The sequence below is a fragment of the Rhincodon typus genome, unplaced genomic scaffold (assembly GCF_021869965.1).
Source record: "Rhincodon typus isolate 14 unplaced genomic scaffold, sRhiTyp1.1 hic_rhity00002603, whole genome shotgun sequence".
In the NCBI taxonomy this organism is placed as follows: Eukaryota; Metazoa; Chordata; class Chondrichthyes; order Orectolobiformes; family Rhincodontidae; genus Rhincodon; species Rhincodon typus.
Window position 1 is genome coordinate 4,803 of NW_025968241.1, and position 16,753 is coordinate 21,555.

The window sequence follows — 16,753 nt, forward strand, 5'->3', positions numbered from 1 at the left end:
CCCTTCCTCAGAACATTCTGAGGAAGGGTCACCGGACCCGAAACGTTAACTCTATTTTTTCCTTCACAGATGCTGCCGGATCTGCTGAGCTTTTCCAGCAACTTTATGAATTCCATCCATGTAGATTTGGCAAACTATATTGCTATATTCTTTACAGATTTTTAATTTCCATTGTAAAGCTTGCCAAAGAGATAATTCTTGATAGATAAGTAACAGCATTCATTACTAAGTGCCAATTGGCCACTAAATTTGAAAATTTGAGATATGCCGTGAGTCATGAATCTTAATAGTTGATTTTATGTTCCTCCACTGTTGGCTTTCTTTGAATGACATCACACCCATAGCCTCCCTGTTATTTTTAATAACTTATAGGATTTATAGATTAATTATCCATTAAACTCCATGCAGCAGCCAGATTTATTTCATTATGTGCAAGCAGCATCTGATTGCCATGATGTTAGCAACTTAAACAGACATTTACCATAAGTAAATGCCATGCATTGCGGACAACGGTACTCCTGCAGTTGCATCACACTGTGAATATAAATATCTTTCAGCATCAAGGATATCTGCTTTCAAGACATAGAGGGCTGCTACTACCTTCCTAATAGAAGGCAAAGTGATATGAGCCCCTGTCACAGTTGGATTCATGAGTCTGTAATATCCAATGTGACTTGACTGAAGCAGCAACATCAGTCAACATGGACAGTAGATCGTAGAGTTTACATTCTCACCTCCATGACCTGCTTTCCCTACTTACATACATTAAGAAATGTTGTGTTATAGTCCTTGGTAGATGAGGCAAAAGTTAACTCTGCGTCTCTCTTCACATGAAGTTTGTTGTGATCCTTGGGCAGGTTAGTTTAAATCATAAAATATTCTTGTCTCCTGTTTGTGGAGTATAATGTTTTCATCTGAAATGTCACCAGGTGCATTTTTGGGTGCTGATAACACTTTAATAAAAATCCTGAAAAAAGAGAGATGCTGATGAAGCTTTTTGTCTTGCACTCAGTAAGACAAATGCAAGAATGCCAAAATTCAAAGGGAATAGCAGTTTAAACTGCACGAGCAAAAGGTTGATGATTGTATGGCAGATTGACTGACCTAGGAATTACAATGGAGAATGCACCGGGGACCTCTTATCCCCTATGCTTAAAAAGGCGCAACACCTGACCAAGTCCTTTCTGTTTACAGAGGTCAGATTGCTACAAATGGATGTAGCTTCTAGCAAATGTAAGTGAATCATGTTGTGGGCTTGACTTAGGTCTTAAGTTAGTTGTAATCGTAAACATGCTCTGTACAGTAGTTGTTGACCATCCCTTAACTAAATCACATCTAGTGTTGGAGATTCTGTCCTGAGATTTGCAAGCACAGGCTGGTTGAGTACAGTCAATATTCTACCTACTCATTGGGATGTAAGGTGTATATCACTCTGCCTCTGAAAATTCATATAGATAGGAAGAATGCCTTTTGGCCCAACAGGAACATCTTATTAGTGGAGAATACTACACCTGTTGATTGAAACTGGATGGAGTAGGCCAACCAGCGCATCAAACCCATCCCACCATTTTTGATCATGGCTGATTATCTCCTCAGTGCCATTTTCCTGTACTATCATCTTAGTCTCTTAACGTCGTTACTCTCCACAAATCTATCAATTTCTGTTTTATAACTGCCTAATGATTGAGCTCCCGTCGCCTCCAGGGTAGAGAATTCCAAACAATGCAGCACCTTTTGAGTGAAGACATTCCTCCTCATTGTCTTAAATGGTCTCCTCTTTATCATAAGATCATGTTCCTTGCTTCTAGAGTCACCATCCGGGGAAACATTCTACCTATACCTTGTTAGAATTTCATAAATTTTAATGAGATCACGTCTCGTGAAATTCTAGGGAATACAAACTGTTTCTTCAGTCTCTCAAAATAATCCTACCATCCCATGGATTAATCTGGTGAATCTCCATCATATTCCTATTATAGCAAGTATATACTTAGATAAGAGGCTAAATATGTGCATAATACTGCAGGTGAGGTCTCCTCAAGGCTTAATTGCATAGTAGCAGTTGCACAGTGAGCAGTTATCTAACTGAGATAGCCCTTACCCAATAGGATAATTTTGCTTCCCTGTTTTGGTACCATGCTTGGATGGTGAGCAAATGGCTTGAGTCCTGTTCACCAAGTTGCTGATAATCTTGTGGCTCATGTAACTGTAGGAATCTTAACATGGATATTTACCAATAAAGGTAGGTTTGAAGTAAGCAGCTGTAAAGAACAAATTACTGGATTTCTCAACTAACATGTCAAGAAAGCCATCTTGGTTTGCTGCTCAATTTCAAGGGTGAATTTGAGCCCTTGATGGAACCCAGTGTAAAAGGAAATTTTTGCATGTACCTGTAGAGTCAAATACAGCAAATGCATGTCTATATGCAGATGATACAAGAAGTAAGAGGTTATGGATTTTTTTCATCAAAACCATGATTCTCATGGAAACTGACAAAGATGTTGGTGAGAGCTAGACCCAAGAAGGGATCCCATATCAACATCCAGTTGGTCCTAAGTTAAAGCTGAACTCAACTGTGTAAATTAAGTCCATAAGTTCAATTAATACACTCAGAAAATGATGGCTTGTCTAGGTCACCATAATATAGTGATACTATGACTTCCTTAAGCTGCACATTGGTGAATGGCCTCACAGTTTGGATTATGCAGTGGATATAGTACTGCTATCAATTTGCAAGTCTTTTATAATCTTTATGAAAGTGAAGGAATCTTACACCGTGCACATGGAAAAGTTATGCAAAACTGTTATAGAAATTTCCTTACCTAACCAATTATGGCTAAGGTAGGGTGTAATAGGACATTACATATATGCTTTGGGCAGCACATGCATGTGAGCTATGAGGACGAATTGTGATATACGCCACATGGGAACTCATTCTTGTAACATAAATATAACATTTTTTAACTTGCGATTGAGCGGGGTGTGTAATCATGCTTAGTGGTGAGTGCAATGGATATGAAATTGAACCTATCATTATTGGCAAACTGCATGACATTTATATTCTTACATTTGTTAAGGAGGATTGTTTTAATCTCTTTTCAGGTTTTGTAAGTATGTATGTCTGGATTAGTCATGATGCTTTGCAAAACCACCAGACATTGGTATTGAATGTGAAAGTCCAGCATGTCATTAACATGTCATCCTATAGTTTGTGTGCACAAGAACAGCTAGACATATGGGACTAACATTAGACATGATTCTGTGACTGAACAGCACTTGCTGTACAACGCAGAGTGTACTAAGAATTACATTAACAGCCAATTTAAGGTTATTGGGCTTACACTGGTTCACCTACACTTTTCAGAAGCTACATCTATTCAAATGCAGAAGCGTGCCCTCTGCAAGCAAAAAGAACATGTCCGGGCATTGTGCCTTTATTTTGAACTAAACAAAACCTTAAGGGGGCATGAGTTCCCTGGTGCATTCTCCATGGCAACACCTAGACCAACCACAGTCAACTTGCCAAACAGGCAGCATCCTTTCTCATGCAGTATAAATTGTTGATCCCTTTGAATTTTGACTTTCCTGTGGCTGTACTGATGTGCGTAAAACTAAAAGCTTCTGGACCTGTTCTGGTCTCTGTTTTGTTTAGCAATAGCAATTTGTGCTATCAAGCAACTGCTGCAATAATAAGCAGCAGTTCTCATTCAAAATATTAACAGCCCTTTCGAACAACTTTTAGATCTTTTTAATCAACCTGTTCAAACATGTTATGACACACCTCTGGACCAGTTGGAACTTGAACCCAAGCCTATCTGGCCCAAAGGTAGGGACATTACCACTGCATCACAACAGCCCTGAAGCAACTTTTAATTGGATGTACTTGAAAGTTAAGAATTTAATTACCTCCTTCATTGAAGGTGGGTGGAGGTAATTTTTTTCTGCCTGTAGCCTGTTTGGCATTTAATAATATATTTAAGAAACTAATTGATGGATTTCATTAAAGCTTAGTATTCGAGTATGGTCCAAGGAAGAACTGATTAGATATTTGGCAAAGATGTGGATCTGGACCTTGGAGTTTCCTTAAAGAATCTGTTAAGATTGGAACATAGGGCAAACTGGCTATGTTTTGAGTTTTGTGGGTTTTTTGATTTTATAACATTGTGATTGACTCAGCATTTGGAATTTGCCATGGTTGTCAAAATATGAGTGCAATTTTCAGAACACGTTGTTGGCCTGAAACCTCCAAGTGACATGGAAGGCCTTCTTCCAAAACAAAATTTCTTCTTTCAGTTTGTAATTATGTAGCATCAGCTTGTCAGGCAAAAGCCACAAGGAAGTACTACGTAATTGTAATAACATTAGAGTTATCAAATTTATGGTGGAGGTATTGTTCTACTGCATGTCCTGTTAACTTGTTGAACTTCTAATCATGATGACCTGTGATCTCATTTATTTGACCTGTGGATCAAATTTATGATGTACTGCAGTAAAACATAAATGATGTATTTTTATTTCCTACTAGTTTGAAGATGTGTAAATGTTTTTTCTTTAATGAACTGGACTTCATCCAGTTTGTCAGCAACCTGTTAATGTAGAACATCCCGAAAATATATCTAACCAGGAACTAGGATAATGGGTTGGTCTTTATAATCTTTGCCTTCAGTGAAATCGGCTAAATTCAGTGTGATAATTCCTGAATGATTTGAGAGACATGGGATCTGTTTACAAGAGTGACTAGTGATGTTGAATCTATGAGAAATATCTCTACTGAGACCTTCAAGTTATAACATGTTTAAGATTGAGAGAAAGAATAGATTGGTGAAGACCTGAGCACTAACTGCTGATCACTTAATCTAGAGGATTTTTAAGAAATCATTGAGCTTTGTTGATACTCCCTTGATATGAAGCACAGGAGGATGCTGCTAATCCAACATGTCTCACCATTTTCTTTGCATTGAGAATTTAGAACAAGAGGCTTCTCAGCTCCTAAGCATGTTCCACCATGAAATTAGATAAGGGCTGTTGGTATGCATGCTTTAACTCCGTTTAATTATCAATGTTCCTTGATACCATTATCTAACAAAGAGCAAGCTATCTTGGCCCTGATAATTTCAGTTGACCAAGCATTTACAGCCTTATGGGAGAGAGTGTTGCACATTTCCACTCCTCTTCCTGATTCCACTCTTAAGTGCCTGTCTTGCTTTTTAATTTTGTGTTCCTTTTTCCTTTCACCAGAAGAAAATAACTTCTCTGTTCTTAATACCCTCTTAACCTTTCCCATCCATAGCATCATTTGGCCATTACAGATTAATTTTTGCTTGAATTTTGTGTACTGTGTTTGATTTTCCTATGTATTTTAGCTTTTCAAGATTTCATTTTATTTTCTGTACTAATCTTAATGAATTCTAGATAATCCGAATCCTTATAATCTCCTGTTGCAACAGATCCCTTTTTGTGCATTCTTTGCTAAATTTTCAATTGGGTTTGTCTGAGCTGGTTCCCTTTTTTGTTAAATAAAAATAGTACTTCCAGACTTTGCCTCCTTCCACCACCTTCCTAACTTTTGTTTCAATTTTTATTACATAAATATGTGTTGGTCAGTGGTTTCTACGTTTTGCACCCTTACAAGTCCTGATGGTTCCACCTTATTTTCTAGGACTGGATCTGGTATGAAGTAGCTCATTCTGACATTTACGACCCAAACTATCTAAAACAAAGTTTTGGACACATTGCAGAATTGCATTTTCCACTTGCATTACTTTTACTTGAGTCTGTTTTTGGTGTAATCAAAGTCTGAATTGATAGATCAAGTCTAAACAATGTTGACATTCTGAGGAAATGATGCTGTGTATAGACATTGGAAAGTCTTGTTGTGTAAAATACTTGAAATTCAACAATCTACTTCAAAGTTCCACAAGAGAGCCTACTGTACAACAAAGCATTGTTGGTGGAACCCAGTGGGAATTAGGAGGTTGTTTTCTTGTTTCTCACCTAAACAAATGATCAGGATTCAGAAATGCAAGTTGATCAAATTTTTGGTGAATTCTGGTAGAAAAGTGAAGAAATTGACAGAATCTAAACCGTTTGCAAGTGAGCAGATCAGTGATAAATGGAATTCAACATAATTTACAGCAAGTTTTATACATTCAAAGAAATGATGTTGAGAGCACACTTAAGTGGATGAGATAGATCTGTAGATATACATATGACACTGGCTATGTCTGGGCATATAAAGGCAACAATTCATGGTGTCATTCTGGTACAGAAGGAGGCCGTTCACCCAATCCGGTCTATGCTGATTCCCTGCAGTGCAAGCCTTTTGGTCCCATTACATTGCTCTGTTCCCACAGCTCCCATAGTTTGTTTTCCTCGGGTTTCCATCAAATTTCCCTTTGAAATTATTGATCATCTGTGCTTCCACTGTTCTTGTAGGCAGCATGTTCATGTTCATGATCATTATCACTTGCTGTATTAAAATCTGATTCCTCTAATCCCCATGCATCTCTTGCCCAAAGTATTAAGTTGCTGATCCATGGTCTTTGTAAATTACTGTTTCTTAATCAACCTTATCAAAGCTTATCACATTCTTGGAAATCTCTATCAAATCTCCTCTCAATCTCTTTTGCTCTGCTGAGAACAGCTCCAACTTTGCTAACCTAACCTTGTTGATAAAATTCCTCATTCTTGGAACTATTTTGATAAATCTCCTCCACAGCTTCTCAACAACTCTCATATCCTTCTGAAATTGTAGCAGTCAGGACTGGAGGCAGTGCTCTAGTTATGGCCTAACTAGAGTTTTATAAAGGATTAAGCATGACTTCCTTGCTTTGATACTCACAACCTTTATTTATGAAGCCCAAGATTCCACAGCTAATTCCTTTGAATATGACCTGCCACCTTCAAACATTTGTGTGCTGGAACCCCAGGTCTCAAGAGCAGGGAATACTGTTGTAATGCTATGTTCTTGGAATATATCACATGTATTCACTGGTGTTTAGACAAATTAATGTAAAAACACAGATTGAATGCTGGAAATGATTTGACAACATAAACCCAAATCTATCAATGCTGACAATGTATTCTGCTGCAGTTAGTGTTCGGTTCTAATTACTGAAGCGCAGGGAAAAATCTGAATTCTAAAAGCAGTATATATCAGAACAGTGAGACTAATCACTACTGTCTGAGATCTGAGTTGTAAAGTAAACTATATCTTCAGTTTGGGAAATGAATTGGAAGTAAGTTGATAGAGCTATTGATTTCCATTGAAGGGTGATATACATGGTCAAATGGCTTCCCTCGTGTGCTTTGTAGCTCTTTGTATCTTGTTCTTGTAATAGCTTAAATTAAAATGCTGAAACCACATTTTTTGTGAGAAGTTATGGCGAGTCCTATTAGTTTAAAGTTTGTAAAAAATAAATTAAGTGGAAATCTGAAAATGTGTCCATTACACAGTGATGATACAAAATAGGAGGGCAAATTCCCATTTTAAAAAATATCCTTTGAGAGAATCTTGCTTATTATTGTTGACTGTATCTTAATATGTAAACGTTTGTGTTTCTTACATTTCTAAAAATGCTTTCATCGACATGAAACATTTACTTTTTTTTAAAGAAGTTTTGGATTAAATGTCAGCTCCATCAATTGCTCTTGATCATTTCTAGGACATGGTAGTTCGAGCTCTCAAGCAGACCAGCAGTCGCAGTATAGAGGCTGCAATTGAATACATCAGTAAGATGAGCTATCAGGATACACGGCGAGAACAGATGGTTGCTGCAGCTGCAAGACCAGTGAATGCAAGTGTGAAAGCATCAGGTATATATTGCTGTAATATTATTTCACCTTTAACCCTTTCAGTGCTAAGGTATAAGTCATGCCTCTGTCCCTAGTTTCTTTCCTGTTGTGGTAGCAACATCCTTTCATGTGTCCAATTTTTGGCAGTTCTAAGGCGTCACTATGATTTGTGTTTGCATTTATGCCACTTGATTAAATATCTTTCTTTGTATGTTATAGTAATGTTTACTTGGTGATTCTGCTGCTTTATTTTACTGTGATATTGTAGGAGAATAGTTCATTTTCATATTTGGTTCTGTTCATTTGTGTCGATCAGGTTAGTCTCAGCCATCTTGCCAGAAGCTCAGTTGGCGTTAGCGCTGTAATTCAAAATACTGTGCAGCGGCAGTCAACTTACCTTTGGTCTCTTTAATGTATTTGTACTTAACTGGAACTTTATTTTTAACTACTTGATCTGGATTACGTAGACAATGTTCACAAGTTTTCTCTAGAGGAGTGGGACTGAACGTGTAAAATATCCAAATGTGGTCTAAAATGATTCAATCCAGCGCTTGAAAGCAAAGGTGTGTTCTACTGTTGTGAAATCTTTGTTCACCTTCCCGCTTTCCCCTTCTGTTATATACATTTACTGAAACCCTGCTAGGGTTGGGTAGGACTAAGCATATCGGGAATAGTCATGGTCAGTTGTTTCCTTCCATGGAGCAAATGTACATCCTGTATTGGTACAAAATTTGCTTGTACCTGAAGGTGGTTGAGCCATGCAGGAGAGCACTCAGATGTTGTGTAGAGGGTTTGCAGGTATATTTGTTTAACAAGATGAATTTCATCTTTTGGTCCAAATGACTTCACTCCAACTGCTTGTTTTAAGAAGGTATTTATTTCAAAATATATTTTTAAACATATTCATCAGGATATTAAGTAGTGAAATCGGCAAGTGCAATTGCATTACCTAGTTTAATTGTTTCAATTTTACCTCATGTCTGAGGGCTTCCCCTTTGCTTGCGCCTCTGGTAGCTCAGCCTAGATACTGTATGTTGTTAAGTTCAAAATCTGTTTCGTGTTGGGCACACAGCCACCATACTAAACTGCTGATGATCAGCATGGGTTGGGTGGAGTTAGGAATGTTGATTCTGCAGAGAAAATGGTTTGATGATCGGTAAACAGGACTTAACACCATGAGTGACCCATTATGCTTTTGTGCTTATCTGTATCTTAATTTATTCCAACAGTTGTAGTTCTGCAATCTTCCTACCTTTGGCTATCAATCCTAGTTTTGAAATTTCAAATAATCTGCTCTGCATTCCCAATATCTTGTTTTCAATGAATATTTCCAGCATTTGCCTTCTTTAAAAACTTTATTCACACCAAAAATTTATAAGTGCCACTTACTTTTCCACAGTTCAGAAGGGAAACTTCGGGGTGGGAGCTAGGTTGTTCCCAGGCCATTACGGTAAATAGTTTACCAATACTTTAGGATTAAGCACAACCAGCTGCTTTTAAACATTTCAAAATATTCAGGTTTTACCAAGCTAGCATATAATTAGCAATTTTTCACAGACAGTATCTACTGTGATAAATTGAATCTATTAAACAATGGTGTAAGATTGAGGTATGCTATAGTAGGTTAGTATAGTTTGTATCTGTATAGCACCTTTTTAATGGAGTAAAGGTAGTTCGTGGAAACATTATCGAACTGAAAAAAGGAAGTGTTAGAACAGGCAAAACAAAAGCTTTATCAAAGAACTACCTCCTAAGGAGGAGGAGAGAAGGAGCAAATTATTGCAGATGCTGGAATCTGAACTCAAAATATAAAATGCTGGAGATCACAGCAGGTCAGGCAGCATCCATGGAGAAAAAGGAAGCTGATGTTTCAAGTCTAGATCGTTCTTCATCAGCACTGAAGTGAAGTGTGGAGGGGGCAGCATTTATGCAATTGTGTGTGTGTGTGTGTGTGTGTGTGTGTGTGTGGAGCGGGGGGGAGGTGGTGGTGGTGTTGGAGTGCTGGGGGAGAAAGGATTTTTGATAGTTCAGATTAAGTGATCAGAATGTGAGAATGACAGAACAATGATGTGTCTAACTGTCAGACTAAAGAACGGATGGTCTGATTGGAGTTGGGGTAGGGGAGAGAGGGAGAGAACGTAGCAAGCAAAGCTAAAAGAAAGGGAAGGAATGGGTTCACAGTTTAAAGATGTTGAATTCAATATTGAGCTCAGAAGGTTGTAAACTGTCCAGTTTGAAGATGAAATGTTGCTCCTCCAGTTTGTGCCGTGATTCGCTGGAGCATTGCAGCATGCTGAGGACAGACAAGTGGGCACACAAGTAAGACGCTGTGTTAAAATGACCAGCTACGCAAAGGTTAGGGTCATGTTTGCACACGGACCGGAGGTGTTCTGCAAAGCAGTCACTCAGTCTGGTTTGGTTTCTCCAATGTAGAGTAGGCCCCATTGGATGTAACGAATACAAGACACCAAATGCAAGGAGGTGCAGGTGAAATGCCGCTTCACTTAGAAAGATTGTTTAGGGCCTTGGATGGTGAGCAGGGAGGAAGTGAAGGGGCAGAATTTACACCATCTGCAGTTGTGTGAAGGAGGGGTGGTGTTGGTGGTAGAGTAATGGACTAGGGTGTCCCGGAGAAGCTTGGGTATGGAATTTCCAAATTAAGGGTTTTAATGTTAGTGGTAGGGCGATGGAAATTGGGTGTAGTCTCAGCCAGAAATGGAGGAATACAGAAATTTTGAGGATTGTCCAATTAAAAATGACAGAAATGGGAAGATTGAGGCCATGGAGCAATTTAAATCAAACATAAAATGTTTTAGATAGATAGTTTTACATCTGGCTGTGCTGTGTATCACTGTGGATTATCTGAATTTAATATTTTCCAGTTATGATTCTCCATGGCGAGTGATCTGCTATTTACCGGAAAATGTAGGTGAACAATATGTTACAATATTGTGAAGTTAACTGAGAGTTTACTATAGGAAGATCAATAATGCGTGCATTTGTAGTAACACATAAATGTCATCTAATCTAACAAAACTTTATCTTGTCTGCATTACTGATATTACTTTATGCTAGCATCATTTTATTTTTCTCATCTTCTTAAACAGCGCCTAGCACGGTTCAGCAAACAATTAACCGGAGGCCAAGCTGGAAGGGTTCAAAAGAATCTTTAGCTGCACAGCGACATGGTCCGTCGTTGATGGAGGGCGTGGGATATCGAGCAGACAGCCCCGTCCCCCAGGTAGAAATGGGTCGGCCGTTGTCATCAAGTTCAGGAATAACTGCGTATACACAGAGCCATCCGGGTAATGGACAGGTGCCTTTGGGAGCAGTGAACACTCAGAGAGCGAACACCCAACCACCACTCCCAGTGAGGAGTGTAACTCCACCACCACCTCCACCCAGAGGACAGACTCCTCCCCCACGTGGCACCACTCCTCCTCCACCCTCCTGGGAGGGGAGCCAGCAGCCAAAACGGTTCTCTGGCAACATGGAATACATGATTACACGAATATCACCTGTGCCACAAGGAGCCTGGCAGGATGGGTTCCCACCAGCCAACCTCAATGCAGCCTCTATAATGAATGCACCACCTCAAGGCCAAAGAGGAATCAGTCCTATTCCACTCGGTAGGCAACCTATTATCATGCAAAATGCCACTTGTAACAAATACAACTACACAGCAAGCCGAACAGGCCACCAGAATGGATCGGCACCACCTGAAGGCTCTGTAGGTGGACACTTTGTGCCACATTCAACTGTTATGGGAGGAAGTGCGGTGAGTCGCCAGCCACCTCCGTATCCTCACTCTCAGTCTAGCAGATTAAGCCCCAGTGCCCTCCAAATGCAAGCTGGTGGGGCTGCTGCTTCCAATTACAGTAGTAATCTGAATGGAAACGTTTCACAGTCTGTCATGGTGTCAAATCGAAACAGCCAGAACATGGATCTTTACAACATCAGTGCACCTACTATTACATCTTCATGGCCACAGCCACCTCCACCTCAGCCCCAGTCTTCAGCTGGTGGACAGGAGATGTCTAACTGGCATCCTGCTCAAAATCTGAATGCACCTGTACGATCCAATTCCTTCAACAATCATCTTCTGTCCAGCCGGCAGCCTCATTCCAACTCCCAGCCATCCGTCACCACAGTGACTGCCATTACACCCGCCCCCATTCTGCAGCCTGTGAAGAGCATCCGTGTACAGAAACCTGAGCTTCAGACAGCACTTGCACCTACTCACCCTCCCTGGATGCAGCAGACAGGGCCTGTGCCCGAGTGTCCCACTCTAACCGAAGCTCCAAGTTATCAGCCTCCACCTCCACCATACCCCAAGCATTTGCTTCAGCAAAACCAGTCTGCATCGCTGTATGATACTGTAGCCAAGGTCAACAAAGATGAGCACACAGCAAAACAGTGCATATTACAGGTGGCTCAGAGCGCAGAAGAGGATGAGCATGATAAGGCTACCGAATATGGTGAACGGTTTGATGCTACAGAGAAGGAAAAAAAACAAATTACAACATCACCTGTCCCAGTGCGGAAAAACAAAAAAGATGAGGAACGTAGAGAGTCACGAATTCAGATATACTCCTCACAAGCCTTCAAATTCTTCATGGAGCAGCACGTGGAGAATGTGCTCAAGTCTCATCAGCAGAGATTGCATCGCAAAAAACAGCTAGAGAATGAAATGTCAAGGGTAAGCTTCTCTTCATAAGGCACTTCATCCATATTGAACATTTTTCAGTTAGGCTCCTACTACTCCTTTTGTTTGCCTTTGTTATGAGTAGCCATGAAGATAGAAATGATGAGGTTGATCACATTTTCACACTTTTCCTTCTTGCTTTGTATGAAGCATACCTCCTGTAGCTAAAACACAGTATTGACAGATAAACAGTTTCAGGCCTGTAAAGCTGATCATTTGGGTATGCATCCAGGTATACAAGGAAAAGAAAATTAAAGGATAACTTTAGGAATTTTTCTATGTTGATCCATGACATTAGCCTCTCCTCAGGGATAGCACTCTTGCCTCTTCAGTTTTTTGCAGAACTGAGTGCCATCTCGGAAGTTTGGGTACATAAAACTAGGCTGCCACCTTAGTGCAGTGCTGCACTTTATTTCAGATCAGATTTTCAACCAAGGCTCAGTTCAGTCTTCATTGGATAGACAAAAGCCCTGGCACTATTCAAAAAAAAAAGCAGGGAAATTCTGTTTCGACTGTAGGTCATTATTTTTAGCTGAAAAATGGTTTATCTGATCATAATAGAATTACGATTTATAGAACTTCTGTTACACTTTTTATTTACGAGAGAAACTACTTTTCAGAATTACTTAATTGGCTGTAAAGCACTGAGGAACATCGTGAGATTGTGAAAGATGCTCTAGGAATTCAATTCATTCTTCTTAGGAAGAGTGGCATTTGTCAGCACTGAAATATAGAGACACCTTTGGTCTTGCCTTAAGGGAGAATGAGAAAAGCTGAATAGTCAGTGAGAAATTAGATGCAGTGCAAAATTAGAAGGGAGAAAAGAATGAAGAGTAGAGCTATTTAGGCAAACTAAGCTGAAACTTAAAATGAAAGCGTATGATCAAATGAGGATCAGCGAGACTAAAGAAAATCATGAATGTAAAAATTGAAACTAGAGATTTAAAGGTTATTAAATGTTAAACATGCAATGATGGAGGTGGATCAGTTATTGAAGGTAAATGTAGTAAAGGGAATGCTGGAAAGAAATTGGTAGACTTGAAGTGGATATAAGGTCACCAGGTCTTGAGGAAATACATCCTAGCCCATTAACATAATTTTGATTAATGCTGGCTACAATATTCAATCCTGTAATTGTAATTTGTGCCATTGGACTAAGGACAGCTAATATAATGCCTTTTTCTTCTTGAAGGAGGAAGAATTATGAGCTACTCTCCATTTTGACAAATATTGGAATAATTTAAGATAAAATTAATGAGTATTTTGAATTCAGTGGGTTAATTGAGCACTACCATTATGGGTTAGTTAAATATAAGACCATCCAATACTAATGTACCTTTTAATGGAAAACTGAAGGAAGTATTTGAAGCAGAGGAGGGTACAGGGCATTAGGTTTAAAGTTCGAGCAAAAAGTTGGCATAGACATGATGAAACAGGTGGCCATTTTTGTGTTATGAACCCTTTGTGGTTAATCTTTTTTTATTGATGGTAGTTAAAGAAGAAATTCTGGTACAAGAACACACAATGCAGCAGTCCCTCACTACAGCATTGGTCTGTATTTTATGGTCAAGTCCTAGGAGAATGAACATGATGCTAGTTGAGCTAAACTAACACTCAAACTAGGTACACGATACAAATTTATAACAAATGCATTAAAAACTAAATCATTCAGGCAAACTGTTGCAACTTACCATTGGAATTTATCAACGCCTATAGAAAATTATCTAATTATTTTCTGTGACATGAGCCCTACCAAATAGCAAAGATCAGTGGCACCACTTTTGTGCCCTTTTCATAGTATTTTCTTTGTGGTTTCCTTGCTCATATTTGCTTAGTTTCAAACCCATGTAAGGTTTCTTTCCATTGGTATTTCTAATGATATTTTGTGCATGCATTCTCTATTAGTGTTGGTTAAAGAAAGCTGGAATAGATTCTTAACAATGACTCACTCTCCTGAGCACTGTCCTAGCTCCTTTTACACATCCTACTTGAATCCCAGTTCTCAAATGACCATTTTATGATGCTGTTCTCTCATAGTTTAATGCTCGTTGATATTATATTTCCTCCAGTGGCTTTTCCTGTGTCCTCTTGATCCCCAAATACTTTGACTTGTATCCTTAGCCCTCTCCTCAGATGTATCTTTGCATGTGGCATCCACGACTTCTGTACTTCTGTCATTGAATACATCACTATTAATTGTTTCATCAACTGCCTGTCTGGTACAAAGATCTAGATGAATCCAGTTCAATAGCATTAAATTCAGAGCAGCCACCTTAGCTCTGTCCAACATTTTGAGCTCCGCAAGCACCATTCCAAATGCAGTTGATGGGTCTGGCAACTATGTACGACGAGCACTGTAAAGTCTTGTCACTTTATTCATGTGCCATTTTATAAAACTACAGCTACAAAAATCGACTCCAACTCTAAAGCATGCCCTGCAGGGTTGTTGAAGTGGATTTACTTATAACATTGGAAATGGAATTGAATATATATTTGAAAAATGCCAAGTTTGTAGGGCTGCAGATAAAGTGTAGAGGAGTGAGTCAAATTTAAGATTTCTTCAAACAGCTACAGCGGGCCTGATGAGCCTAAATACCTATTTTGCTGTTAAATTCTCTTTTAACGCCATTTAATTGTTCTTGGCAGTAATGGATTTTTTTTTTTAGCAGATGTGTCCTGCAACTGTGATTTTCTTGCTTGTCCTTTGGAGTTGCAGTGTTGTGTGGAGGATGTATATTGGTGAATTAAAGTTGATCTCGTAGTTTATAATTTTTTCCACACTGCCTGCGTACTAAGGGTTGTACTTTCAGACCTTGCAGGGTGTACATGTTAGTGTCATGCTCCTCTTCTAGAGGCGGTGTCACAGCCATTAGTTATGTGTGCTATATTTTGCATTTTAGTTGTAATCTAGGAGTGTGCTGATAATCTGGGGTGGCACAGTGGCTCAGTGGTTAGCACTGCTGCCTCAGCTCCAGAGACCCGGGTTCGATTCCAACCTCGGGTGACTGTGTGGAGTTTGCACATTTCTCCCCAAGTTTGCATGGGTTTCTGCTGGGTGCTCCGGTTTCCTCCCACAGTCCAGTGATTTGCAAGTTAGGTGGATTGGCTATCCTAAATTGCCCATAGTGTTCAGGCATGTGTAACTTAGGTGCATTAGCCATGGGAAATGCAGGGTTACAGGGATAGGGTAGGGGGATGGGTCTTGGTGGGATGCTCTTCAGAGGGTCGGCATGGACTTGTTAGGCTGACTGGCCTGTTTCCACACTGTGGGGATTCTATGATCTTGTACAGTATGTCTTCTTAATAGTTTCCCAGACCACATTAATTCCAAGAACATTTGTAGTACATCTTCCAAAAAATGAAGACATGACTAAGGATTCATTCTTGGTGCAGGTCTAATTAGGTCCTCATTTTATAGAGTGATTGGGAGGTAATTTGTTCAATTTGGGACATAACAGCTCATACTTGATCAGTTAAATAGTGCATAGCGAACTAAATAACATATCGATCATTTAAACTTGTTCTTCTAAATGGTATCAGCCTTGATTCAGTGACAACACATTATTCTCAGAGTGTGACTTTTCAATCTCACTTAATAGATTTGGGCACATAATCTAGACTTTGTGGAGCCCAGCAATGCTGGAGGTGCCATCTTTCAGATGAGAACTTCTTTAAATTTTACGTTAAACTGTAGTTCTGTCTCAGGTTGATTTGAAAGACCCATTAGCATTATTTAAAGAATACAGACCATTCTCCCAGGTGTCTTGACCAATATCCAGATATCACCACCAAAAACAGATTATCTACTCATTATCGTAATGTTGTTTCTGGTATCTTGCATTGCAATACTGATTGAAATTCATTAATTGAGATCCAATTTAGGACAGTCTGAAGTTGTTATGTATGTAATTTACAGTCATTCCGCCATGTCCACGCAGGTTCCACTCCTGAGAACCCCTGCAAATGATGAAATCTGAGAGTCCTGAGCTCATTTCAAAATAGGTTAAAAATCACGAATGCACAATTTCTGCCTGCAGATGTTGACTTTTGTTGATAATTATTTTTAATGTAGATAGGCAAATTTGTGATTTTGTGGATACCAAGGATTTAATGTAAATACTTCCTATTATTGAACTTAAATTGTATTGTTTGTTTGTCATTTACCAACAAATCACAACCCTGATTTTAATAAAAGATAGTAGGAACTGCAGATGCTGGAGAATCTGAGATAACAAGGTGTAGAGCTGGATGAGC

The 16,753-nt window shown here is 39.2% G+C and overlaps 1 protein-coding gene across 1 annotated transcript in view; it reads left to right on the forward strand.

Moving 5' to 3' along the window:
* The first annotated feature begins 7,667 nt into the window (after nt 1-7,667).
* LOC109915089 (serine/threonine-protein kinase LATS1) overlaps nt 7,668-16,753 on the forward strand; it is an 11,321-nt gene continuing 2,235 nt past the window's right edge. The window contains exons 1-2 of the mRNA XM_048593279.1: nt 7,668-7,815; nt 10,902-12,493. Of these exons, the coding sequence (XP_048449236.1) occupies nt 7,668-7,815; nt 10,902-12,493 (1,740 nt within the window). The remainder of the gene's footprint in view (nt 7,816-10,901; nt 12,494-16,753) is intronic.